The sequence below is a fragment of the Onychostoma macrolepis genome, chromosome 05 (assembly GCF_012432095.1).
Source record: "Onychostoma macrolepis isolate SWU-2019 chromosome 05, ASM1243209v1, whole genome shotgun sequence".
NCBI classification, from domain to species: Eukaryota; Metazoa; Chordata; class Actinopteri; order Cypriniformes; family Cyprinidae; genus Onychostoma; species Onychostoma macrolepis.
The window spans coordinates 10,135,223-10,163,107 of NC_081159.1; the positions used below are offsets into that span (position 1 = coordinate 10,135,223).

Consider the following 27,885-nt stretch of genomic DNA (forward strand, 5'->3'; position numbering starts at 1 on the left):
GGGAGCTCATTTTAGTTCATCTCCTATCCTGAAAAGTCTGTCTTGCAGGATTGATTAAAAATGAGCTTCTAAAACTTACTGCCAGATTCTGGAAGATACATTTTTCAAACTGTGGCACAAGAGGATGTGATGCTGGTCCTTCAAGAGTCACTCTCAACTTATCTGTCCATAAAGCCTATAAAAAATCAGTCTTCGTGTATTTCACAACACTTCAGCATGTTATTCTTATTAAGTGAGAGTCATTTAAAATATTTTTTTACCCAAGCAAAGTCTCTGAGAACCTGACACCTTGTAATTCTGGAGACTCCAGGAAGGTTGCAGTTCTGGAAAATGATGGTGCTGGAGACTAAATGGTTCCTGATGGTTTCTCACCTAATTCTTGGCATTAATTCCTAATTCTTTTGCAGTTAAGGTGTCTTTTCTTCTCCGCCTGTTTTTTTCTGACCCTGCTGACCCAATGAGCATTTCGCTGCCCAGTGGTCATGCCTTAACTTTGCTAATTCTATTATTGCATTAGTATTGCATCCTTCTCATGGGCATTTAATAATTGTTTTACTTTTATTCTTGAGTTCAATCTCATTTTTGGCTCATTTTATCTGTAAAAGAAAACCTGCCTAATAATTCTGCACACCTGAAATAAGGAATTTTTAACTTTCAGCCTTCATGGGCAATTATATATCACTTATAAATGATTAAATACAAAATTGATAGTAGTTACTAAGATTGATGTGGTTTGGAATTGGTAAAATGTTCTTGGAAAAAAAATATGACCAGAATATCAACTTGCCTAATAATTCTGCACACAGTGTATCTTTACTGTCATTTTTGGTCAATTTAATGCGTCCTTGCTCAATTAAAACTTCTTAAGAAAAAAAAAAAATCTTAATGACCCTAAAACTTTTAGTATTTGCTTTCAACAATTTTATTGTTGAATTTGTCAGGTTTGGTGAAATCACCTGCACACAGTCTTCTTATGTGTTTTTTAATATAGTTTGTCCATATAAGCTTTGTAAATATCAGAGTTTATTATTAGTAAAGAGGTAAACAAGCATATTGGCATTAGCCAGATGCTGCACTGTTTGACCCGTGTCCTCTGTTTGGTTACTTAAGCTCTTGTCTGAACATGATAGCACACAACTCTCCTCTCACCCTGTACTTCTGCTGCATGTCTTTTGTAGGATAACAACTATCGTATGTTTGGAGTGAAATGTACTTGGAATATTTTACGATCTAGTAGCCCAATGCTTTTGAAAAGTTTATATATGAGTTCCTGTATACAAGAACAATCCACTTGAAAGGGATAGTTGCACAGTCGCAGTGGTGCTTTGACTTGTGGTTGCCTCCGAGTCTATGTGGACTTCTGTGTATGCGTGTCTGCGCATCTGTTTGCGTCTGCGTGTGTGTGTGTGTGTGTGTGTGTGGAGCTCTGCTGGTCTTAACCACTAACCAGTGGTCAGTACAGAAGCATGGCTTGGATATTTAAAGCAGGACAGTAGATGTTTTGAACTTGGCTTTTGGGTTGCTGGGATACCGCTGGGCAACCTTGTCTGGCCCTGGGTCTATTGTATGAGGGTAAGGGTGAAGTCTGTCAACTGACCCCCTCTCCTCACTGTCTCGAATGCACAAAAGTACCACTTGTTAGTGTGGCTCTGCTGTCCACATTCAAGGTCTACAGCCATCAAATATAGCCATTGTGCCGACTACAGGCTAACACAGGGCACAGTGTGGAGTTGATGTAGGCCACAACTCTGGAAACGAGAGTCGAAGAGAGTCAAACGACACAAACGGCCCCAGTTTTAATGGTCTAATATGAATATGACAGTCATAAGTCTTTTTCCTTTCTCCCTTAGTTACCTCTTGATTCTTAATGCTATTCACAAGAGAATACATTCTCTTACATTCACATACAGAGAATACATTTATTCAGCAAGAATGCATTACATATTACATAGTAAAGTTACGAAAAAAATCTATTTCAAATAAATGCCGTCTTTTGATCTTTCTAATGATAAAAAATTCCAGATTTTTTTTTTTTTCATAATTTCCACAAAATAAAAAGCAACTGTTTTGCAATATTGATAATAATAAGAAATTTTACTTTAGCACCGAATCAGCATATTAGTATGATTTCTGAAAGATCATGTGACACTGAAGACTGGAATAATGGCTGCTGAAAATTCACCATTTAAAATATCGATAAAAAGAAAACAGTCTTTAAAACCATTTTAAACAAACCATTTTAAATTGTAATATTATTTCACAATATTACTGTTTTCACTTTTTTATCAAATACATTCAGCCTTGGTGGACATAAAAGGCATAAACATTAAAGAAAAAAAAAGAATAGTATGTGTCTGTATATATTTAATATATTTGAACAAAATATATATATATTTTCCCCAAGTAATGTATGTACTGGTGTTTTGCCAGCATGTTCCAGCAAATGTGTGTCATGGTATGATGTTTATCGCAGACAGTTATTTGTTCGGCCAGCACCCTGGCATTCTCAGACAACCGCAAATGCTCTGCTATGTGTATTTATGTATCTGTGACACATAGGGTTGTGCTGTGAGATACGGAGAGGTCAGCCAACACATGAGAAAGTGAAGCGGCCAGTCTTTTTTTACCTCTTAGGTGGAGTTTCAAAGCAGAGTTTTTCTTTGTGTTTTTTATTGTTAATTTACTGTTTCCGGGCATCTGCTCCTACCACACCTCTGAAATTCTTTCAGTTGCTAGAACCAGAGCTGGCCTGAAACCTCAACACCGAATCAACAAACACGGACAACAGGATTAAATGAGGCCGTTATACCACAACAAGAAATCAGAGACGTTCCAACTCGCAGGGAAAGCGAGCGTGTACTTAACCACACTAGCCGGCCAGCTTGCTTTGACACTGAGTGGAAACTTAGGCCAAGCCCATTTACAGTTAAGTTCCTTTATCATGTGTACACATCAGGCGATTTGTGTGTGAGGAGGGGACCACTTGTTTCTGGGCAGCTGTAATTTTAGTACTTCCCCATTGTGAAGGCGATAGCTGGGCCACGAGCACACAGGGAAGAGACTTGTGTGGCTTTTGTGAGGGAAACGGCGTGCGTCAGAAGATGGACACTGTTGTGGCCTGGCGCACCGGTTTTGGCTCTCAGATGCATTCTAGAACAAACAACTGTAAAAGTCAGTGAATAGCATGAGAAAAATGAGTTTTGTGCTACTTATTGGCCACCTGAATCCCAGCTGTGCTGCTTCTGATCCATAAATCAAGTCTCCGAGGCTCATTCATCAGCGGTGTCTAGCACATGTCCTTAGTTGAACTCATCGTCTCCGTCTGTCTGCTCTCGACGGGTCACTTTAACTCTTGCTTGGTGTTGCTGATCACTAATGACGGTGGCCTGCTTGTTAAATACACCTCGGTCTGTGTGATCTGAGCACTCCATGTGTTTCATGATTGGCTCAGGGTGTACTGTACTGTACAAGGCTATTTAATTAATCTGCGCACATCACAAAATCACAGGTTTCTATGGTTACCAGAGCAGAGAACTGAGGCCAGTCTTTATGAATGCTTCGCTCAGTCCTTTTGTGCAGTAATAATGACAGTTTTTCCGCTGTGATTGTGCATTTGTCAAATGGCTTAAAGCTAAAAAGCTCAAAATGCACAGATATACACTGAACCTTGTATATTTGTTAAAAGACTTTAAATGAAAATGTTTACTTAAATACAAGACATAAGTACACATATCAAAATTTTCGAGGTATGTTAAGCATGTAATTTTAGTAATCATTTTTTTCTCACTATAATCATGTCAACATGCATACTGTTATTGTCTTGTGGCTATACTATAGAAAAATAGTGATTTTAATGTTTACAAATTGGCCCCAGTTATTTCCATTGTAAGTGTCTCACTGTAATGACCCTAGTAAAAAAGTAATATATTTAAAATACATTTATTTCATACTAAGTATAGTTCAAATCTGTTAACATATTTTGTGACATATTGCTGGAGACTTGCTGATATAAAAATTAGAATTAAACTTTATTTGGAGTACTACTTGTGCGCAATGAACATTTCTTAATATTAAACCTAAAATGTGTTTTAATCTCACTGTTAATGAGGATTGTATGATCTTTGAATAATATCAGTCTTTAAATACAAGATATTTAAAGTGTACCTGAAATATAATTGCAATAGTTCCACTTTAGCACAATCAAATATACTTTAGTATATCTTTAGTTGGACTTCAGCACTACTTCCGCACAACTGAAGTGCATTAAGTACAAAATTAGTTGTTCCAATTTAGCAGACTTTAAGTATACCAGTTTAGTACACTAAAAGCACAACTGCAGGGTATATATTAAGTACATAAATATGTAAATGCATTTGTAATATACTTAGCATGAAATAAATGTATTTCAAATACATTTTTAGCATAAGGGAATATTATTATAATTACTATTTATTATTATTTTATTATTATTATTTTAGAGAGAAAAAAAGCAGGGATGAGTTCATTTTTTTTTTTCAACATTATGCCACAAGTGCTGTGGATTGATCTCAAAGCGTGGAAATGTATTTTGATCAAATGCTGTGTTATTTCCTCATCTGCACTGTGAACAATGAAGTGTAGCTGTTTAAGTGTTTAGAGAAGAGCTCCAGCCAGCTGTTTTTCGAGCCCCGTACTTCACTATGTATGAGGAGACAGGAAATGTATCAGTGCACATGGCACATAACATCCACCCGCTCACACTTGTACAAACACAATCTCTCACAATCACAGTTACTCTTCCTGGTTCCCGACTCATGTCCTCCTTATTTTCCTTGAATCGTGCAAATTGCGCTTTCAAGACTTCTCATTTGAAAACAACAAAAACCATCGCCTTCAAATTAAAGAAAAATCACCATGGCGAAATTGCCGAGGACGACATCTGCATCTAGTTTTCCTCTCGAGTGTATGATTGGGAAATTCATTTATGTCTACCGTATAATTCCTAACCCTCTTTTAAGTGGCAAAAGCCATGCAGCACTCCACATTTTCCCCCTCGAAAGCAAAAAAAAAAAAAAAAAATTGAGGGATTTGGATTGAAACAAAGACTCTGTACTCTGTATTTTTTTTTTTTTTTTTTTTTCCAGTATAATGTACCCCTCTGGTTCTTTGGAAATGATGAAGTCGGGTTAGCAATTGTGGATGAGGAATAAAGATTGCTTGTCTGATCCACTTCTGGTAGTCATAAGAGAAAGCCACATGTGCACACATGTATTTATCATTGATTGCCAAATGATGGCCTTCACTGTCAATACTTAAGGGCCATGGATTTTATGTCATTTATAGAGACTGCTGCCTTGGGAAATGAGATGTGATAGTGGCAACCTTCCCATTGTGCTCCAGATGGGACTTGGAGTGATCCTTTACAGTTTAAATAAAGGGTCCTGAAATGACTGGAATATCATTCAAAATCCATTTTCTCCCTCATATTGTACATTCAAATTTTTCAAATGTAACTTGTAAATTAAATGTAATGGATTTGCAGGTTTTTTTTTTTTTTTTTTTTTAATTCATTCCAAAGAAAGAAATGAATTTGGCTAACATGAAGTGTTTGAACAAAAACATCAGTGTTCTTGTCAAAAAATAACATTTTTTTTTTAAATGTATTTTTTTTTTAATGAGCTTTCTAATTAAGTTTTTACTGTTTTGCTCTCATTTGACACTAGTTCTTAAAGCACCAACCAATGCCACCTGTCTCTATTCATCAAACACCTGCCTCCTTACCACAAAACCATGAGAGGAACAAATGAGCCTCATCTCTCTCCTCTCTTTCTCTTCATCTACCCACACTCCACATTTTCATCTCTCAACTTTTTTAAAGACACATGATGCTGCAACAGTTTGCTCAGAAACAGAAACATTCTCAAGCTATCTAACATGAAATCGCCTTAGCTTAAGACCGAAAACCTCATCCTCTTTACATTTAGCTGCACATAGACCTTTGCACTCTTATGAGAGACTAGACTTGCATCATGTTTTTCACCAAGTTACATTTTTAATACTTTATAGAAAAATTTGCACAACTACTGACAAATTATGAATTACACCATTAATCTTACCAGTGAATGTTTTTTGTTTGTTTGTTTGTTTTGTTTTGTTTTGTTTTGTTTTGTTTTGTTTTGTTTTGTTTTGTTTTGTTTTGTTTTGTTTTGTTTTGTTTTGTTTTGTTTTGTTTTGTTTTGTTTTGTTTTGTGTTGATGTTTTGTTTTGTTTTGTTTTGTTTTATGTTTATGTTTTGTTTTGTTTTGTGTTTTGTTTTTCTTTGTTTTGTTTTGTTTAAATGCATTCGGGGATCAAATGCCATGTTATTTCCTCATCCCCACTGCAAAGAATGAATTGTGGCTGTTCAAAGCTGTTTTGTGAGCCCTTACATCTCTATATATGACAATTAAAAAAAAAAAAAAAAAAGACTTGTTTTGTTTTATTTGAACATGCCTTTTACATTTCTGAGTATACGATTAATAAGATTCATATATTTTTAATCTATATGAAGTATTGCGTTATTACAGGTTTGACGTGATAATGTAATAATTTGGATAAATAAAATAATGTAATTGTATCTCATATTAATTTCAAAGTGAAAATGTTGCTGTTTTTAAAACCTTTTGTCCTACCGTTCAAGAATTTCAAGAAAATTATGTAGCTTATCCTTGATAATCAGTTGAACTGGGAAATTGGATCTTTTTACGCAGAGGCCGACAAAAACCATATTTTGAATCATAATGACATATAATGATTCATGAGTGAAAATCATTCGAGCGTGATGGGGTGATTTGGGCTAGTTGAATTAGTCTGGTTTGGTTTGATGGAGGGTGAATGAGAGGGTGTGTTTACCAAGTGCTTGGTACAAATGAATGAGTGGTGGTGGAGGTGAAAGTTGTGTGAAATGGTGTGGAAACATCGAATTGAAAGAGCACATTCTTGGTGAAAGATGGTTGCAATACTCCAGAACGGATAAAACGGTGTTTAATGGCTGCATGTGGTGAAGGCTCACTGGAACCGTGTGGAGAGCTGCAGACAGGCTTGAATAGAGGCTTCACAGTAGATGACGGTGGAAATGGTGCATTCTGGTGCAGGCGAGGGAGTCAAATGAAGCTTGCTTAAATTGTGTGGCATGGTGAAAGTTTGATGTACTTAATTTGGTTCTCTTGTGTTTAAACGCCGTTTTCCCTCCCTTTCTGTGTCACATTAGGGAATGGCTATGGAAACCACCGTAACTCTCCAGGACTTCTGGTGTCCTCTGGAGGTATGAACAAAAGCATGCAGGCCAAGTCCCCTCCACCAGTGAACCTGGGGATGAACAGCCGTAAACCTGACCTACGAGTTCTCATCCCACCCGGAGCCAAGAACAACATGCCCTCTATTGTAAGTTCACCACAGTGTGTTGCATTCAATTTTACTAAGAGCCCTGATGATACAACCCATGCACCTCAGTTCCTTCATAATCGTCCGTGGTTCTCCTCCCCTTTCTTCTCATTTCTTCTCCAGTAGTTTCATAAACTAAAAAAATAGGTTAGAGTCCTTCATAATCAGTCTCCTCAGCTTTGGTGTTGTTTAGCAAAGTGCTCACCTGTAGGTTCACATAGTGTCATAGGCGGCCATCAGCTTCACTAATTCTGGATTTATCACCTTCCCTTTACCGCCATCAGTCGGAGGATGTTGACCTTCTATTGGTAAGTGACACTGTCACTCAAACCTGTGACACGGGCTAATAGACCCGAAGAGCATTTGTCATCCTTATGCGCATAAAAAAATGAATAGCGTGCCCTCAGATTATTGTTCTTATGCCAATAGTGCACATGCTGACCTGTAAAAGTCGTATTAGTGAATAAGGAACATTTACACAGCCAAGCTCCAGAGTGACATCTAGTGGTCATAAGAGCCTCATTTTCAGGCCTTATTGACCTCTCCATCTCCACCTCTGCTTTTTTTAAATCTCTTTCACATCATTCAGTCATCATGCCAGCACGACTAAAGAGGAAAAAACACACCCAACCCCTCTGTTGCCTTGGAGACCTTGAGTTTCTATAGCGACCAATGCCCTATGAGGGATTGTAAATCATAGGTTGAGAGGCTTCGGTGGTGCTTCATGTAAAGAGATTTTTTTATTCGATTTTTTCATTATTTTGAGGGGGAGGTGGTGCTTTGATGAAGATACAGATATGTTCAAGTCTGTTGACGTGACAAGTCATTTATATGTGTTCCTCTGCTCTCTTCCTCTTCTTATAGAATCAGAGAATAAACAACTCTCAGTCCGCGCAGTCACTGGCGACCCCCGTGGTTTCTGTAGCGACACCTACTCTACCGGGACAGGGAATGGGCGGCTACCCATCAGCCATTTCCACCTCATATGGTACTGGTAGGTAGAACTTGACCTGCCATAAAACTATATTCATGCACAGACACTAACAATGAGTACACTTTGTACTATATACTGTACAGATTTCACATCTTAAGCTGAATATTTTCCAATAGTGGAATATATTTTATTTTAATATAAATCTTGAGCTTTTCAACCTAAATCATGAAATTTGAGACCGTGAATCTTAATTCACTTAATGATTTTTTCCATCTCTCTTTGTATTTTTTTTTCTGTGTTTTTCTAAGTATAACAGTATTGCAGTATTAAATATATGACTAAATATAAAACTTTTATAAAAAATAAAACTTTATACTTAATAAAAGTTAAACTTTTATTAAATCTATGAAAACAACATGATGTGTATAGATTATTGGAATTCAAATATCTTCATTTTTCTTAATTAATTTGATTTATTATTATGGTTTGTATTTATTTAATTATTTATTTACTTATTTTATTTAATTTTATTTTTTGGGGATATTACTGCTTTAAACCTACACTGAGTGCAGAATCTCATTGATTTGCCTATTCTGCATGTAATAGCTCTGTCTCTCCAGCAGGCGGAGACATTGTCATCCAAATAAGCAGCACTATAGTTTAGGATGCAAATGTTAACACAGGTCATGTGTTTTCTTTTAGAATATTCTCTGAGCAGTGCGGATCTGTCTTCGATATCTGGCTTTAACAGTGCCAACACTCTGCATCTGGGTTCAATGAGTGGATGGCAGCAGCATCAGATCCAGAACATGCAGCACTCTGCTCTCAGTCAGCTGGGGTAAGTCCAAAAACAAACACACATGCACTTAATTACGTATACACACGTCAAATAGCCTATTTTAATTCTCACGCACTTAATATGTGCAACTTTCTCTCACCCTTACTGTTCTTTTTCAATGTATAGAAAACTTTTCACAATTCTGCAATAGTTGAAGTATTGTTAAAGAAATGTCAGTGATTTGATTGTATCTTTGGCACCTGTGTACAGGAGTGCACCAGCACTCATTCCGATCCGTAACCCCCTTCATTTCCTTTCCTTCCTACAGAAATTGCTCTAGCACTCACTTATGTCAGGGTTCAAATCTCTCCCTGCCCTCTACTCAAAGCCTGCACATCAAGTCCGAACCTGTTTCTCCTCCTAGAGATCGATCCAGCAGCACCACGCCCGCCGGCTACGGCCCGCTACCGTCCCACCAGCAGCACCAGGGCCCACCCCCGCAGGGGCGACAGGACTCGGGCCGCTCCCCGGCTGACAGCCTCAGCAGCTGCGGCAGCTCGCATGAAGGCAGCGACCGCGATGACCACCGTCCCGACTTCCATTCGCCATTAGGATTGGGCCGGCCTGGCCTGGACGAGCAAGACAGCCCATCCATCAAGCGTGTCCGCCTCTCAGAGGGGTGGGCCACATGATAAGCAATGCCCCCCTTTGGACAGCCCCATCCTCGATCTTGACCTCCCCATGCGAAGCGGCTCACGCGCTAATCATTGCTCTCCCTTATTCTCTGATTTGCTGTAGAGAGGGGAGGAAGTGCTCTCGAAATTACCTGTATTTTTTTTTTATTATTATTATTATTATTATTTTATCAGAGTGTGTCTGATATACATATTGTTGTGATTGACGGGTTTTCAGGGAGGGAAGCGGGAAGGAGGACTGATACACCAGGGTTGGGGAGGGTTTAGTGGGTGGGGTTACTATGCATAACTTGTGCAGTGTGTGGAATACAATGTAAAGAATTACTATATATGCATATATATTTACACGTTGTGTAGGTGTACATGTATGCAGAGTAACAAACCAACAAAAAGTGTCAGGTACTCTTGGATCTTCTTCTTTTTTTTTTTTGTAAAGTACTTGCCTCAGTGATGTTCAGCCACAAGAGGAGCACAGCAGAGAGGTGACAGCTTAGCACTTGAGTTAGTGTACCAGTACAATATGTACAGATTCCTTTTTTAGTGCCACTCTCTTCAGAGGGCCCCTTCGCTAAATGTATGTTATGGGTGACAATGTCATGTTGCAGGTTCAACGTATTGTACATAGACAAAAGGCTGGGACACGGGGAAGGGTCATGGTTGCTGATTTCACACAAACATAACTGTTATGCAAGAATTTCGAAGGATTGTACAGATGTGCAGGTTCTTTGGTTAAGTTATGGGGGAGTGGGTATTTCAGGAAAAAAAAAAATTAACTCTCCTGCTGAAGGAAAGAAAATAGCAGGACGGAGATGAAGGACTTTAAATTAAGAGCCATGTTACTTCAGTCTGATGACATTTTAACCTAGGATTTGCAGTTGTCGTTCAGTATTAAAAGAAGAAAAAGAGAAAAAAATTGTATGATACACTTGCTTATATTTTCATATCAAAAAGGAATACAATGCAAAGCATTTTTGTGGCTTTTTGTAGTTTATAAGAGCCAGAATGTGTTTTGATAGCTTTGCTTATATGAGAAATGATAGTAAAAGGATGAGAAACCTTGGGCTTTTCAAACCGTAAGCCATGAAATCTAAGACAGTGAACCCTTGCTTTGCTCAATGTTTTTTTTTTCTCTCTTTCTCTCTTTCTCTCTCTTTGTAGAAGTTTCGTTTTTAAACGTGTATTTCTAAGTATATTGAATAATAATATTAAGAATCTTTTTAAAAAAAAAAAAAATCTGTGAAATTAACATGCTTGTGTATAGCTTTCTAATATATGAATATATATGATAAAAATTATGGTCATAACTTTTTCCCCATTGCGGGGATGTGCAGTTGCACACGTTTAATCGTCTTTCTTTTCCTCTTCTTTTTTTTTTCCCTCCACCGGACTGAGTCTTTCAGGGGCAAATGCATTCAGAATGATGCTTTCAAATTTCAGTCGCACTCATAAATATGCCCCCTTTTTTAATAAGCACAAGGTATCCACTTTGGTCTGGAAAATTCACAACCTTTTCCAGTGTCACATTAATTGACATTGCACTGAAGATTTTATAATATAAGACAGCACAGTCATAGATACCTCATGACTGCTTGTGTAAGCTTGTATCATCATTTAGTGGATTGTGACTAGTTTTGTTCAATTGATATACATATCTATCATTGTGCATTCTGTGATTTTGACAGGACATATGTTCGTCTGTTTTTTCTACCAAAGACAAAAAGTGATGTTATGTTTGCCGATCCATTATCCTTTCTGGGTTTGAGACCATTGTGTTTCTTCACAAGTTGTTCATGCTAGTGGCTGGTACCTCTGACTCACCCTCCCAGTGCCTCAGATTACCTTTCAATGAGTTGGTCTTGTTGAGAATTGGGAACATTCTCCTCTAACTAACAAGTGTACAGTATTGTGAAAAATGCCATTGTTTGTTATATAGATTTCAACTGTCCATATATGACTCTCCGGTTCTTTTTCTTTCTTTTTTTTTTTTAATAGATTTTTTGGGTTGATCTTTTTGTTTCTCTCTCTCTCTCTCTCTCTCTCTCTCTCTCTCGAGTGTTGTTTCCATTAAGTATATAAATGACAAAATAAAAATGAAAAAAAAAAATGCTGAAAAATTCTGTAGTAACAAATGTAGCTTGTATAAACCTACAATGGGTAAGGTTGAAAGAAAGTGTCTTTTTTGTTTTCTAACCAGGAGAAAGAGGCTTTCAGCGGCACAAGCTGGACTTTGTCGCCACTTGAAGACAAGATGTCATTAAATTAAACCACATCTCTGTATCTCAAGGGACTTGATTCAGCTGTATGTAGTACAAATTAATGTATGGAATAAAAATTGTTTCTCCTGCTGGGACTAAAAAAAGGTATTTGTATTTTGCAGAGAATTCAGTAAAGTTACTGGCTTTCTTAGTTACACAGACGTCCTGGTGTGATTTTTATTGTGTTCTGTCCCTCAACTCGACTGCAAGATATATCTGTGTGAACATGTATTTGTTAAGTATCTCTAAATCAAACAGTTTTCCACTCAAAATGGTTAATCACAGAAGCATCAGTTCATTATTATTATTATTATGGTCAGCATGTGTGGGCCTGTCTTCAAATATGCACAAGGCTTTACCATTCATGGTTTGTAGCTACGCACCATAGAAGCTGTGATAGTCAACAAACACTTAGTCTGACTGAATAAAATCTTAAACTATATTCATCGTACATTCACACATTGCATCCTCTCAGAACAATTTTGTAAAATTGTATCCTGTTTCTTAAAAGATACTATTGAAATATGCGTCCCAAGATATCACACGAATAGCTATTCAGTTTGTTCAGCCAATCAGAAGGCTTCCAGGCGCTTTTCTGTCGCGTGCACAGCGTCCAGTCCATATATGGAACCGGAAGCTGAATTTGGCGCATTTTCTTGAGTTTAGAGGGTGTAATGTTCGAGATTTCTCACCTGTCAACAACGTCTTACACAGCCAACCCCCCTAAAAGACATAGTAGAATAAAGCAACGATGCCATAAACAGGAAGAAATCATTTGAACATCGGTAAAAGTTACAGCTTTTCATGTTTTGAGGGAGGTAAGAGCTTCAAAACGTTTATAAACAAATTCGGAGTTTGCTTTGCTTCTGCTCTAATGTTGTTTGGTCGCCATGGCATTCCAAAGTGATAGGATTGTGAAAGGACATGTTTAATCTGAGCTTCTTCTGATGAACACACAAGTGCTAACATCGCTCACAACACCTGAACATCCCTCAGATAACATCCCCTGAGCAGAAAGAGTTTCTTCTTTCCCTTGAAAATATTAGCTCTCGAACGTTAGTCAAATATGTTCTTACATTCCAGCAAAAGAGCTAACACATTTATTAGTAGCCTATAACTGGTATTAACAGTAGTAACGTATTTAATGTGTAGCCTACGCGTTACAGCCTAAACTCGACCTTTGAATGTGTGTATTGTTTATTAATTGCATGTATAAACAATGTAAAAGGTTTTCAAGGAAACGTAAGACCTGAGATTTACATTGTTGTAGAAACGGTAAAGGCTGTTGAAGAGACAGTGAATCCTTTTGGCCACAAGATGTCACCATTGTTCAATGGTTAAAAGATTTTGTGTCAGGCAATGTCGCCTTTATCTATTTCATTCACCCGCTTCTGTGGTGAAACTGAGATTACTGAACTAATCTCTGTCAGATGCGTTAAAACATACATTCATACTGCACAAATTCGGCATAGGCTACATATTCACTCTTTGATTAGACATTAATTTTGTATTTGTATTATGAGTCGAATTTTATTTGTCTAGTGCATCTTAAGCAATTTCTAGTTGATTGATCACATTATTTGCAATTGGCCTGTACATAAAATGTAACATTTTAATGCTCAAAATAGGCCACTTTCATCACATAGATTCTGGTCACCTGTGAAGAGAATTTCATTAGTATTTTTCCCCAGATCTGAGAACATCATGAAGTTGTCACATAGGCTGTAGTATGTAAATGATGCTCCCGAGTATTCTCTAACTTTGATACGTGTCATTTAAATATATATTGTAGCCTTATATAAAACTAAAATGTAAGTATTTTTGAACGCCTTTGATGATCAAAAAGACAGTCACAACAAAGAGATTATTTCAACGTTTAATCAACAGATTATTTTCTTCTCCTTCAGATGTTGTACCGAAGATATTATCACTCCTTTGATTTACACTTTCACAAATATTTCAAAAATACATTATATATGAACACAACAAACGAAAGAAAGAGAATCAAAGGCGCGCTTTGACATTGAAGCAATTTGCAGTCTAAACTTAGTGCAACTGAAATCTTGCATTTACTAGGCTATAATAACGATTAATAATTGCGAGCCAAATGAACAATTAACAAATGAACAGATATTTTGTAAAACGTAAAACATCATAAATACCATTAAATATATCGAACACTGAAACTTTTCACAATAATAAAAAAAATAATAACTCAAAAGCTCGTATTGGCTCATTGCACTAAACTCATTCTGACTGTAGCTTTCTGCTAAAAAAAGAAAAAGCGAAAACAGCAGTTTCTTTAGAGTAAAACAAAAATGTTTGTTCTAAGTTAAGCTGCTTTTAGTTATTTTGTTTTATAATATTTTTTGTTTTAATTTATTATTCATTTCATTAATTTGGTTTTAATTTGTCATCCATTAGATAGGCTACATGTAATCATCATCGATAAATTACACTAGTTGCGGATATTTTGGGGAGAATATCGAAAATTACCAGACGAATATTTTTAGACCCAAAATATGATTTCTCTCTCGTTCCATTTTCTTTCTTTCTTTCTTTTTTAAGTAGGCCTACATAAAATCAATTTAAAAAAGTTCCCGTTGTAACATCTCGAAGACATTTGTTCGTCAATATGCTTTATAGCAAAGGAGGTCATGCAAGTGTATTTTTGACAATCATCAAGTGAACATGGTAACTGTATAAAATTTTTATTAACATGACATTTAAGATGAATTTTTAAATGAAACCATGCGCGTTAATACTACAGTATATTGTTGTATGTTTGAAAGCGGTTATCACAATGTAAAAAAAAAAAAATCCGTGCAATAAACAATAGCCTACGGCTCATACCTGCAAGATCTTGAGCACGCATTTATAATATATCGCGTGTATCCCGCGTTGGCCAGAAGTGGCTGCGACAGTTTTTTTATTTTTATTTTTAAGTAGCCTACATTTTAAAAAGACAATTAACCTTTGAAATGTCTCTTTGGTTACTAACACATTTCCTGGCTTTATTAAGGGCTCTGGCTTAAGAAAGCGGAAAGTATAGACTAAAATACTTTTCCCTCGTGTTTTTACAGTCATCTGCACAGTAGGCTACTGGATACAATTTACAACAACAGCGACAATAGTTAGTCATCACTGATAATTGAGGGTGACTAAAAATATAACGGACTAACAAAGAAATCTACCATAAAGCCAATATTTGGGTACATGTTTTCAAAACTGTTGCTGCTAGCCTATTATTGTGCGTGTAGCCTACTGGATTTTATTTCCCCCAAATAGAAATTTGTGTAGTCTAACGTATCTACAAAAATAGAAAGGGACGCAAGGCTCCTATATAATTTAAACCTTAGTATTTATATATCTATCAATATTTGATTACAATTTGAAATCGTTGTAGCCTATCTATCAGTTTGCTTTTGAAAGTTGACGACAGCCGTAGATTTATATTAATGGACGCTTTGAGAGAGAAAAACTAATACATAATCAAATACAATAAAAATGATAGATTGCTTTATGAATTTATGAATGGTATGTTCACGTGGAATTATCGCTCTTGTCTCCTGATAAATCGTTACATTTGTTTCTGCAGGAGTGCGCCATAGAACGTTACACCACTAGATGTCGCCACGTGTTACAGAAATGCATCACGGTGATTCAAATTTCATTTCTCACTTCGAATGAATTTCTAGAGAACGGATGGCTGAGGCAATATTTAGAAATGGCTTGAAATATCATTTAGAATAGAGTTTATTATTTGATTTGCTGTCTTACACGTTTAGAGGAATTGGCCACGCGGTTATGTGTCCTACACGAAAAATAAAGATGTAGCCTAGCAGTTGAAAAGGGAAGGAAAACTAGTTTATCAACACTATAAAATATTTGTAAATACCCACCGTTTCGTCTCAATTCTCTGTTAATCGTATGTGTGCACTGCATTATTCGGCTCAGCTAAACAATAGAAAGAAAACATGAATGTCTGTGTATTGAATTACCTGGAAATCAGCCTCTCTCGCTCTCTCTCTCTCTCCCTCCCTCTCCACCCCTCTCTCTCTCTCTCTCTCTCTATCTATCATAGGTTTAACTCACTTAAACAACAAGTCTCTCCATATATTTTATATTTGATATATATCTATAGCGTTGATAATGATTGTGAAAAGAACCACGAGAGAGAAAAAGGAGATGAGAAATAGAAATAAGCCATACGGCTCGTTTAGACACTAGACATTTTCGATTTTCATGTTATTTTTACACGCGTAATTAAAGAGGCTGAAATACAGATCTATTTTTTGATGCAATAAGTGACCATTAAGACAATTTGTTGCTTATATTTTTCCTTTTACTGTATTTGTTTATATACATCGATAATAAGAATCAATATATTTACAGGGACACGCTGGGGAAAATCCTGTTCAAGATACGCAAAAACAAAAATCAGTTTTTTTGTTTTTTTTGCGTTTACTATAAAGTATTGTAGGCTAACGGTTATAGACTATAACGTGTGAAAGAGTCAGTGGATACAAAAATCCTACAATTGCCAATTCCTCTCATTGAAACGTCTTTTTTCATGAGCCTCGAAAACATTCTCAAAGTTATTAAGACACTTTTGGATTATGCTTTAAGGGTGTCATCAGGAATTGCCTGAAATCTCTTTTCATTCTCCGCGAAGTCGAAATACGACTAAATATGCACCCTATATTAACTTTATCTATTACTTGGTCCAAAAGACCAATCAATGGCGGCTAAAAAAAAAAAAAAAAAAAGCTTAGAATTTAATACCAAATAACATAAAAATGAAATTAATATTTGAAGTTAGCTAATAGAATTCATTCTCCAATTGGGCTATACAGAAACAGTTTTATATGGTTTATATTATAATTCAGGACGTTATGGTGAGTTATTGTCTCCCATTATATTTATAGGAGCTGTGGGAAAGTTTGAAATCCTTTTCTCTATAGGTTTTAAATATGCATAAGTATGGTAATCGCGGTCCTGCTGTGTTGCAAACAGGCGCAGCAGATCACACATGTGCTACACAACTTCGGACCGTACGAAGTCGCGAAGATGAGGACGTGCAGAGTCCAAGTAAGTCCTGTTTTTCTCATTGACGTCTGTTCGCATAAAGAGATATAGCAGGACTGTCTGAAGTTTGTTTAAGGCGGAAAACATGCGACAGCACGTGTGTTGACCCATTGGGAGTAAATCTTTACGTGTGCCCGTCTGACCACTTCTATTGGGTGCCAGATCCGTTGAGCAAAGGTTCACAAGATGAAGATCAGACGCTTTACGAGTAGGAACTATGAAGAAGAGATGCCTAAGATTGCGCAAAAAGTTCTGGAAAAGAGTCTTGACTCGAAAGTGAACGCAGTTATATTAATAAGTGGATATAAGGCCTAATGATGACTTTAGCGGTAAGTTTTGAGGTCGATGATGTTTGTGTCAGTGGCAAGTTCAAAGCAATAGATTTCGTTTGTCAATTAATTTTCTAAGCATTTTCCTCATGATTTCAGCTTTTCTTGTCTTTTTTAGACTATAGCAGACTATTTGTCCATTAAGGAAGCTAAAGAGAACTTAGAAGATGTGATGCTCATTTTTGAATTACTATGTAATAGTTTATAAATATATTTACTTTTTTGTTCTCTAATAATAATGTTAATACTGTTAAGTGCATAGAAATTTTGTTTTACTCATTTTAGTTCGTATAGACGACTTCAAATTGCATGCAAATATCTGCTTTGTCTAGTAGCTAACTACAGTTGTAGTATCTTTTAACCGACTATTTCTGAATGAGAGATGCTCTAACTTAATGATATGCTAATGTAACACAATGCTCTTTGTGTCCTTTTGTTTGAGCCGCTCAAATGTCTTTGTTCGCTTATAATGCTTTTGAATATTTAGCATACTGGTATTTTATAATATTTCTATTGACGGATCCTAAAGAAGGAATAAGAAGGAAAAAAAAACGTTAAGTATTGTTTAACCTTCTTTAAATGGATGAAAGAATAATGGAGACAATGCTGTAGCCTGTGCAATAAAAATCCGCATCGCGAAGAGCCAAATCACTCTGCCAAAGGCGCATGAAATAAAATGGAATCAAGACAACGCAGCCACCGTGAATGCAAAGGAAATTCAAATATACCTTTTAAATATGCATCAATATTAAAAATAATACACACGCAAGGACCAACTGCGGTGAAGATGCAAGAATGGCGGAGCAGGCGTCTCATTATGCATGATGGGCGACTTCCCTGGCAATGAGTCTCCGCTTCTTTGCTGCATATGGTCCAGTTTCACGGTCATGAAAGGTTCTTCCTTTCAATAAAAAAACAGCAACTTACATATTCTTCCGAAAAAGAAACGAGCCACCTCGAAGCCGATGAGGGGAAATTACTCCGACCGCTGAAAGAAAGGCTATGTTGGGGGATTTGCATATTTGATGCGCTAATTTCCCTGATGTATTTAAATATGGCTGCACGTAGCCGATAGGCTTGCTACGTCATTGGACGTGACCTCGTTGTAAAATCTAAACGTGAATTCGTTTTAGTCAAAAGCAAGCGCTAGCAATAATTGAGAACAGTGAAGGAATAAGAATTAGGCAACATTATTTGGAAACGTTCAGAATCTTAAATTAGGAAATATCGTGATGAAAATCTGAACTTGAGCATTAAATAAATAAACCTTGCTATAATGATAATAACAATAATAGGCCTAATAATAATAATTCATGATCATGTTGTATAAATATGCGTTGTGTGAATTAAGTTTTTGGGAGGGTCTGACCCCCTTAATTAATATTTGAAGCCGTATCATTGAATGTCAAAACAAAAAAGTCTGGCATCGGTCTCACGGGTGCATATTCCTTGTTACATATATACGTATGTGTTTCAAACTTGGACTAGAAGTAAATCAGTGCGCATATTCAAATATAACGCTGGCGCACAGCAATCTCAGTCGCCAGAGAAGGTAACTATAGCAACGGTATTCAGCATTTTTTGTTCGGATCATCATCGGATAGGCCTAGGACATTGACAAAGCATCATATTATAATTTATTACAAATTACAAAGCCTATCAAAAGTAAGATGCATTATTTAAAAAGTATTTTAGATAGTTGCACTAATTGTAACTATAGAGGCGTCAAAAGAGAACTGACTCTATAATTCGTAGACTGCAAATATCATTGCATGTAGCCTATAGGCCTGTGCATTCATGGCACGAGGTAAAAGATGTAATATGAGGCCCCATTCTGTGCCCGCGTGCGCGCACTCGCACGTGAGGTTATGGTGAGTTTAAATAGTAGCAATTTCACTTTTCTCTTTTCTTTTTTTTTTCTTCACAAGCTATTACGTATCAGTGTGTAAGTTTTCCCCGAGCTGATGATGTCCTCTCAGTGTCAGATGGCTATTGCGTTCCGTCAGTCAAAACGTGTTGGGCAGAAGCGCTCGGAGCAAATTCATTACCGCAGTCAATCCGTAACCTGGTCTGGGAACTTGGGGCTAGTCCACGCCAATAGAGGAACAATGCCTCCTCAGTTCAAGTCCAACAAAAGACCTGGCGAACTTGTTTGAATTTCAGAGCACGTCCTTTCTTTCACAGAGAGGACTGCCCCCTCCCGAACACCCTTCATGAAAAAAAGAAAGGGGGAACATGCCGACCTTCTCTGCTCAACAGTGCACTTTTCTATTTGGTGCTGCAGACAAATAGGTTATGGGAAACTTCTCAACCCCTCCTCTCTCTCTCCCCCTCTCACTGGCTCTCGCTTATACGGTAGCTGTCGTTCTCGTGCGCTTGGACTGTGCTCTTGTGAGAATCAGAGCCGCTGAGGCACGCGTAATGAACTGCGTATTAGCGGCAATTTTAAACCGAAAGCTGCCCGTGCACGCCGGCTTCATACCTACGGCAGGAGTTTCATCTGGTCACGTCGACTTCGGCATAATTATAAAAAAAAACCTTTGCTCAAGTGAGTACATCTGGAAACACTTCTCTCTCTTTTTTTTTTTTTTTTTTTGTGGCCATTAAGAATAATACAGTGCTGTTAGTTGGATTACAGATTTTGAAGAAATAAATTTCACAATTGTACATTTGAGTTTATTTTCGAGATATTAAAACCACATTGTAGAACATTGTCATAGATGTTAATGTACTTTGAACTGATCTAACACAACGCACTTGTCTCAAGGCCAAAGTCTCATGCAGTGATAATACAAGGTGACAAAGCCTCACAACTTGTCATTATGCGCAAGGGAGTTTAATTTTGCATTTTGGAACAGAAGTATTCATCTTGTGCTGCTTAGACAGTGATTTTGATTGCAGGTCATGCATCAATCACACCTTTTCTATCACACAAATTTCTATGAGATGTTATGTGAGCTGTCATTGATACTAATTTAATAACTGTTATGTTGATCAAACCTCTTTATGATTCTAAGAAACATTAGTTTTTTGGTAGTGGTGTTGTTTCAGGAAAGACAATCAACTTTCACGTGTGTTAATAATGTCATTTTTTCTTTATACACAATATGTGATAATGCTTAGACTAGCTACATGTGAGCATGTGAGTCAAATGCCTTATTCACTCTTTATCGATTTTAGCAGTGCTCTGTGTTTGTTATTTGTATTTGACTATGCTCTAGAAGGCCTGAAAGAGGGAGAAGTTTTCCAACTTAAAGCTATTAGTTGTCTTAATATATATGAAATGTTGCTGACATTATTCACCTAAACCAATTCAGTCAGAAACCATCATATGAGATTAATGATAGCTGTCTTTTGACCTGGATGTGGCCAAAATTAGAGACCTGTAAGGCAAGAGTTCCATTATTTGTGTATGGTACTGTACAGGCCTACAGAACACCTTGTGTGCTGACATCTAGTTCTATACAGTTAATGACACAGAGTGGAAATGAATTGAAGACACATTGTATAAGATAAGTGATATAAATAATTTTATTGAGAATGTTTTTCAACTTTATATCACACGCATACACAGAGAGAGGGAGAGAGAGTTGTGCTATGAGTCCCACAGTCTGAAACGCACACAGATGCTGGAAAGTCGGCATCACGTTTTGATTGATAGGTTAGTTATCCACTTACTGCACTCAATTACAGTTCTCACGGAACAGAAAGTAGGCATGAGTATGTAATCAATTTAAAAATAAGATTCTGATATCAGTGGTCAGAATATGAGGGCATCTACACATACTAGCAATGGAAACCACCTTACTCTGTCAAGAGAGCAGCTGCTATACATACCTTTGCGTGTCGATCGCAAGATTCCTCTTGTCGCCGGCGAGCATTTTCATGTATTCAGTCGCACTAAAATCCCCGTTAGCAAGGGTGAATGGCGTTGCCTCTCAAATATTTCCATCAAGCATGCTCGTCGTTGAAAATGCGTTATGCGTACAGCAAAAGTGCGTAAGGATCGCCGCTTCAACCTGCACGAGGGATGCAAACGCACTCTGGAGATTTCTAATGACATCGTCATTATCATCACCACCATCATCATCGCCTTGCACTCCCGTGGTCCGAGACCTTTGACCTTCTCTGGCTGGTCCATATTTTGGTACTGGAAGCCCGTCCCCCCGCTTACCCCCTCCGCCCCCCCCACTCCTCTAGATGTGGCCCTGTTCCCTCTCTCAGACCGCTGGCAGCAGCAACACAATCCTCCTCTCGTCTCTCTCATAGCAGCTCTCAGGGATCTGTGGCATTACCGATCTCCTCCGTGCACGGACAACCTGCCACCACTCGGCCAAAAATAAGAGAGAGATCTCTCCATTCAGTGCCGAAACAAACGCGATGTTATTTCCGTGTGCACTTTTTTCCTCTGGAATCGGATTTTTCCTTTGTATAATCTCGCTGCTGGTTCCGTGGGATATCTATCGCTGCTGCCACGATTTAATAGAGCCAAAGGAGCCTTTTGTGAGATTGGGAGGTAATTTGCAATGCAAATGATGGCCTGTGCGAGGATGACTGCTTCTTATTCGACAGGCTCCCTCACTCCAACTCTCATATTGTTTTAACGTTAACTGCTCCGATGTCAAATGGATTATAGCTTCTGTTTTGATTCTGATTACCCTGTGAAGAAACTGTCATTTATTTTTGTTGCGAGCATACCTACTTTTAAGAACTGCAAATGACAATTGTGAAGTCCCGTGCCTATTTTTATTGTTTAAGCAACTTCTTCACTTGGATTTATTCTTACACACAAGACACGGAGGTATCCGGGGATTACTGTTGTGGAATTGGAAGCGAGTTGTTATCTTTGGTTATCTAGCTGTATGAGTATGTTGCACTTCATAAAGCTAGATAACCGAAAGTAAAAACTGCCTCCTGGCTCATCGAAAACTCTGGATGCCTAATGACACGAAGATACATTTACAAAAATGTACTATATATATATATATGTCAATACCTTTGGAGAGCTGTTAGCTAGACACATTGTCAAACAAGAATTTGGGTTTTATTTATTTAGGTTTCATTTGGTGTTATGTTGCTGTGAAATGTAGGCTATGCATTTTCTACATAACGCTTCCGCGCAAAACATGTAAATGTTAACGCAAGCAAACAAACAAACAAAAAAGTCAGCTTCGTTTTTCCCTGAGGAAACATTGTTTTACGCAGCGTAATAAATTAATAGACTTAAATTAATAATAGATTTAAATGAATAATACTCGAGTTTGTATGATCTCACCAATTTACTGAAAACTGACACGTGAAAAGAGAGGAACCCACGTGCTCACTATTTATTTCAGCTCGGTCGCCTTTGGCCAGGAAACGGCGCTGGCATCCCAAACAGAAATAATTAGGACATATAGAGAGAGCTGACAAAAATGAAAAGGGGTGGGCACATGGGGAGCGAGGGGGTCGGTCCTCCTTAATTGATTCCGTTAAACGGAGCGCAGTAGATGTGAACGACTGGACGCTCCCATTCCCACGCTCGAGGGCAAGTGGCAATGCCACGGCCCTATCCAGAATATGACAGACAGCGCCGGCGGGCTGGGGGGGCTGGGGGCGACATGGGTCATGAAAAGATGTCAAGTGCACCCGACTCATCTGCATCCCTTTAGAAAGTGGCGACCGTTCCCAGCCTCAGCAGACGCGGGCCCCAAAGCAAGAACAGTAGCCTAACGGCTGTGAATATATCACAGGCATGATAGCTATATACGCTGCTGCTTCTGCTGCTGAGGTGAATTGTTTGTAAGTGTGGGAATAAGGCGTGTGTATGTAAAAGAAGTGGCGTTTTGAAGCATAGCTTTGCTGCAGCTCTGCCTCAGACCGCGTTGAAACATGACATCACCACTATTGTCCTCAAAGCGCTTGCATTTGAACTTGACAAGTGTGAGATTTTTTTTTTTCGTCTGGTTTAACGCCCTCTCATTATACAGTATTTATTCTTTGCAGTAGACTTTTAATATAGGTCTACTCTATTATGAATTTACTCAGAGTATCTGTGAAATAAATAAAATATTTTTAGAGGCCTACAAGGCAAGTTAGTTGCAGATTACAATATACATTTTTATAGGCTTAGTAAACCTTAACACATATTCTGTCTTAAACCATTTACCTTTCAGTAAAAATATCAAGGAACTAAACACTTACACAGTGCAATTGTAATTGTATTCAAAATGTTAGTCTAAGAAATAGCCCATAGCTTTAAAAAGATTTTTTAAACTAAATAATTATTTTAATATCTAGCCAACAGAATTTATAAGATAAATAAATGCATTACAGTATTATTATTGTATTATATTTTTTTTCTCAAAATTGTGATGTATTGAAAAATGAAAAAATATAGCTTTGTTTAAATGACAAAACTGAAGTAGTTTTAATCCCAGGCTCTTTTCTGTGAATGCCTGTAATAGTAGGGCCTTATGTGTTCTCAATAAGAAAAAAAGAAGGAACATGATATTGTCAGGCTATTACCAGAATCCACTGTGAAAAGACATTGACACCTTGCCTTTTGAGTTCAAGACAACAATGGTGTGTTAAAAACAAAAACCTGCTTTTTACTCACGTCATGCTAAAATAATTTGACATTTTCTCCTCTTTTTTTTTTTTTTTTGCATCACACAAAACCATACACCTTGTTTTTAGCACTCCAGTCAAACCCTTAATAATTCCTCTTATGATAATGTTACATGTCCTCTCGTTTTACATATCCAGCGCTTGCTTTGTATGCACCAGGACTTAACAGTCAATCTATTCAAAATGTCCGCATTGCAATTTAAGGTGTACTGTCGAAAGGTTGAATGTAATGTTGAATGTTTGCAAATCATTTTTGAGATCACTTCTTTCATTACTGCAAAACCACATGCTTTGAGTGATAGAAATGGGTCATGTTTTTTCAAGAATATCAGTGATACTATAGAGAAGGCAGCGCTGCATGCTAAAAGCCAGTGCTTTTAACTTGTAACATATAAAACACATATTTAATATTTTATGTATTATTTTAATGTGTTTGAGGATTTACACCTAAGTGATATCTTAATTTTAAAATATAATCTCTGTTTTGGAGATTTTTATAGAAATCAGCAAAGACAGTGTACTCGCTCTGAGCTTCAACTAAATATTCAGCATGTTTACATGATTTAGGACCTAGATTGAGGTGAACTCCAAGGTTCCTTTTGAATATTAATTTTTATGTAGTAGGCTGGTTGCCTGCAGCTCTATGAATGAGCCGTTTGCTATTGTGTGTGTGTGTGTGTGTGTGTGTGTCTTAGACAGTTCAGGCATATTGCTGTCTTGTAATTGGCTGAATACTATAACCATGGCGACCATGGCAGCTTATCAGTATTCATTGGGCAGGCAATCTTCATATTTTTGGCTACTCCAATCCTCCACCTGTTCTCAGTCACAATCCCTTGCGCTTCTGCACAGTTGTCTTTAATGCTGTGATCATCTCATTCAGTTGTTAGCACTTAAATATATTTTGTTTACCTCTTATTTTAAATATATTTAATCAATGGATGCTTAGCCTGTTTGGATTTTAAATTGTGTCCTCAGATCCATGCTTAGTCAATTGTTAACACAGGCTATGCTTTCTTCACTTTGATGAAAATGCATTTGGAGAGAAAATAATTGTAAATGCAAATGTAAACAGCGTCTTTAACTAGACATATTCAAAGACGGTGGGACACAAGAAGAAGAAACTTGAATTTTTTTAAATTATTTATTTTTGTAATTGTGTAAGGTTACAGAGAGATGTAAGAGTTTATTTTTGTTTGTTTGTTTTTCTTCAATGTTTGTGGTTACATTACTGAATTCAAAAGGGCACAAGTTTTCTGTACATGTTAGATTTGTTTAACCAGATTTCATCTATTTGTATGTCTCATTTTATGATGAGAAAGCTTACAGTTAATAAGTTATAATAATAATCATAATGCATTTTATTTTTAATAATTTAATAATTGCTACAACACCATAAAATAACAATACAGAAATATCAAAGTACACTCAATTACAATAAACAGCTTTAAAAAGAGGAGTCTTTAAAGACTTCTTAAAACAGTCCAGTGTTGGAGAGTGTCTAATCACTGAAGGAAGAGCACTCCACAGATGTGGAGCAGAAACAGAAAAAGATCAAATTTGTAGTCCCTGGGTGCGGATCAGACAAGTTGCATAATTTTAAGAAAGCATTTGGCTTTACTTTCAGGTTTTATGACCCACAAATAAAATTTTTGTTTGGTACATAAAGTGGCATTTAGTTAATCACTTGCAGCATATTGATACGTTTTACAGTGTTGTGATGAGATAAGTGCAGTATTTTTTTTTCTCTTTCTCATCTATGTCCCACTGATAAGAAGCAATTCTAGATTCAGTAGGCTTACATGCATGTGTAAGTTTACTTCCTACAATCTAACTGAATAAACAGCTATAAAATGTGCTGTGATATTAAACAAGCAGATACATGTTGGCACAGAGCATCCTGTAGACCCGCCCCTTCTCGACCAGGTCACATGTACAGTGTTGTTCCCGCTGGTTGGAGTCGCTGTGGCAACAAGGGGTGATCTGACATGCGTATGATGGCAATGTGCAAAAGCAGGACAGGTTCCATATATGTGTGTGTTAGTAAGTGGAAGATTCTCTATGCATGTATATACTTGTGTGGGTGTGGATCTGTGAGGGTATTAAGAAGCCACTTAAATGTATGTGTACATATTTGCATTCGGATTTGTCATGGTTGTGTGTGTAATTGTGTATATCAGTGTTTCATCAACAATCTGGTATCTCACGTTCAAATCTTGATTTATCAGAGTCAATGCACAGCTCATTGACATCTCAAAGAAGCAGGCAGGTCTAGTGCCAAAATGTTCAAATAGTTCAAATAGAACAACCCTGCAGCATGATTCATGGAGCAAATTAACCTCAGTGTGAAGTTTTAGAAGCAGTACAGTGATTGCAAAAAATTCTAAATATTTTATTTTAATATGATATATAACCCTTAGTAACATGAGTAAATTCTCACAAATTGCAATGGTTAAAATGTCACAGTTCAATCCTGCATTTAATAGTTCAATCTTGACCTGAACACTTCAAAATCAGTTCAGTAAGTTTTTTGAAATGCCTGAATTATTGATTTGATTTATTGTGTAATATTGTTAAAAATCTGTCATTATGTATTATACAGTATAGTATATCTTGTCGCAATGTATGTAATTGGTAATATTACATTGCATGATAATGACAGTTATAAAATGGTACAAGATTGAATAATATTGTTTTTACTCTAAGTCAGAAGCAGTCTGTGCTATAACAGCACTGTGACGCCTTATGTGTTAGTGGCGTTAACCGCGGTTTGACTGAGCATGTCTGTTGTCTGCGGAATTTAGATTATGCAAATTCTCAGAGCTATAAATAAGTCAATAACTGTGTCACAAATACCCCTCAAACGTCAAATCAGTTGAAAGAGCCTAAATGATGCATGTCTTGCCAATGAGAAGCTTGACAGTATTATTTCCAAAAAAAAAAAGTATAATTTAAAGCTTACATTGTTCATAAATTACAACAAAATCATTTTTACCTTACATTTTAACAATTTTTAAGTAATCTGTTTGAAGGAACCTATTTTGAAATTTTTCAGGACTGAATAATGCAGTTCAAATATGGCTATATAGCGAGTTTGTTTGCTGAAAAACCATTAGTATTTTGATCGTGATAATCAGTTCAGGTGAAATCAATGTAATTAGGGTTGTGCCACCTCATTTCTTAGAAAATGAGTAGAGATTCCTTTTGTGTCTCTAAAAAAAAACATGGGTTACAATCCAAAGGCAGCATTTGTCATACATGGCAGTAATGTTGCACAGTGAAGTGCCGCACGTTAGCATACTTACATATGAATCACTCGATTCTATGCAGATTTAATGTATGCGGATTCATGCATATATGCGGAAGCTCCAGACTCTCAGCTTAATATGCTTATTAGTGACGTGGGAATTAAAAATTTATCATGCAGGTGGGGTAGGCGACGGGTGCCCCACAATCTTCCTAGAATCGCATTGCAGACTCTGGGTAGGGAGGAGGTGGGCTGGGCTCCGTCAGCGCAGTAGCATTTCCTTCAAGGTGCCACCATCTTAAAGAATTTAGCAGTGGTGAGCATGCGAAAAGGATAGACCTAAAATGTCCGCTGGCACGCGCTTGATTACAAGCCCACCTCGCATGTTCCAATAAGGCGCCACCGCGTTCACATAATCACGCTCGCCAATTATGAAATTAGCTGGCGTGGCTGGCAACGTGCATGTCAAGAAACCCATTTGCATGCATAAACCCGCCCCACTATTGTCAGCTACATATGCGAATTGCTTGTGGCAAGCCTTGTACTTAT

The 27,885-nt window shown here is 37.2% G+C and overlaps 1 protein-coding gene and 1 long non-coding RNA gene across 6 annotated transcripts in view; both read left to right on the plus strand.

The window, feature by feature from the left end:
• Window positions 1-10,050, plus strand: part of mef2cb (myocyte enhancer factor 2cb) — a 72,608-nt gene extending 62,558 nt beyond the window's left edge. For 3 of the 5 annotated variants that reach the window (XM_058775602.1, XM_058775601.1, XM_058775605.1), the window contains 4 exons: window positions 7,229-7,401; window positions 8,266-8,395; window positions 9,038-9,173; window positions 9,442-10,049. In XM_058775602.1, the coding sequence (XP_058631585.1) occupies window positions 7,229-7,401; window positions 8,266-8,395; window positions 9,038-9,173; window positions 9,442-9,805 (803 nt within the window). In that variant the 3' untranslated portion in view covers window positions 9,806-10,049. Of the gene's footprint in view, window positions 1-7,228; window positions 7,402-8,265; window positions 8,396-9,037; window positions 9,174-9,441 lie in introns of all 5 variants that reach the window. The other 2 variants (XM_058775606.1, XM_058775604.1) reach the window with 2 other exon arrangements.
• A 2,651-nt stretch (window positions 10,051-12,701) lies between these two features.
• Window positions 12,702-27,885, plus strand: part of LOC131541506 (uncharacterized) — a 41,772-nt gene continuing 26,588 nt past the window's right edge. The window contains exons 1-2 of the long non-coding RNA XR_009271524.1: window positions 12,702-12,881; window positions 17,080-17,154. This is a non-coding gene — a long non-coding RNA (uncharacterized LOC131541506). The remainder of the gene's footprint in view (window positions 12,882-17,079; window positions 17,155-27,885) is intronic.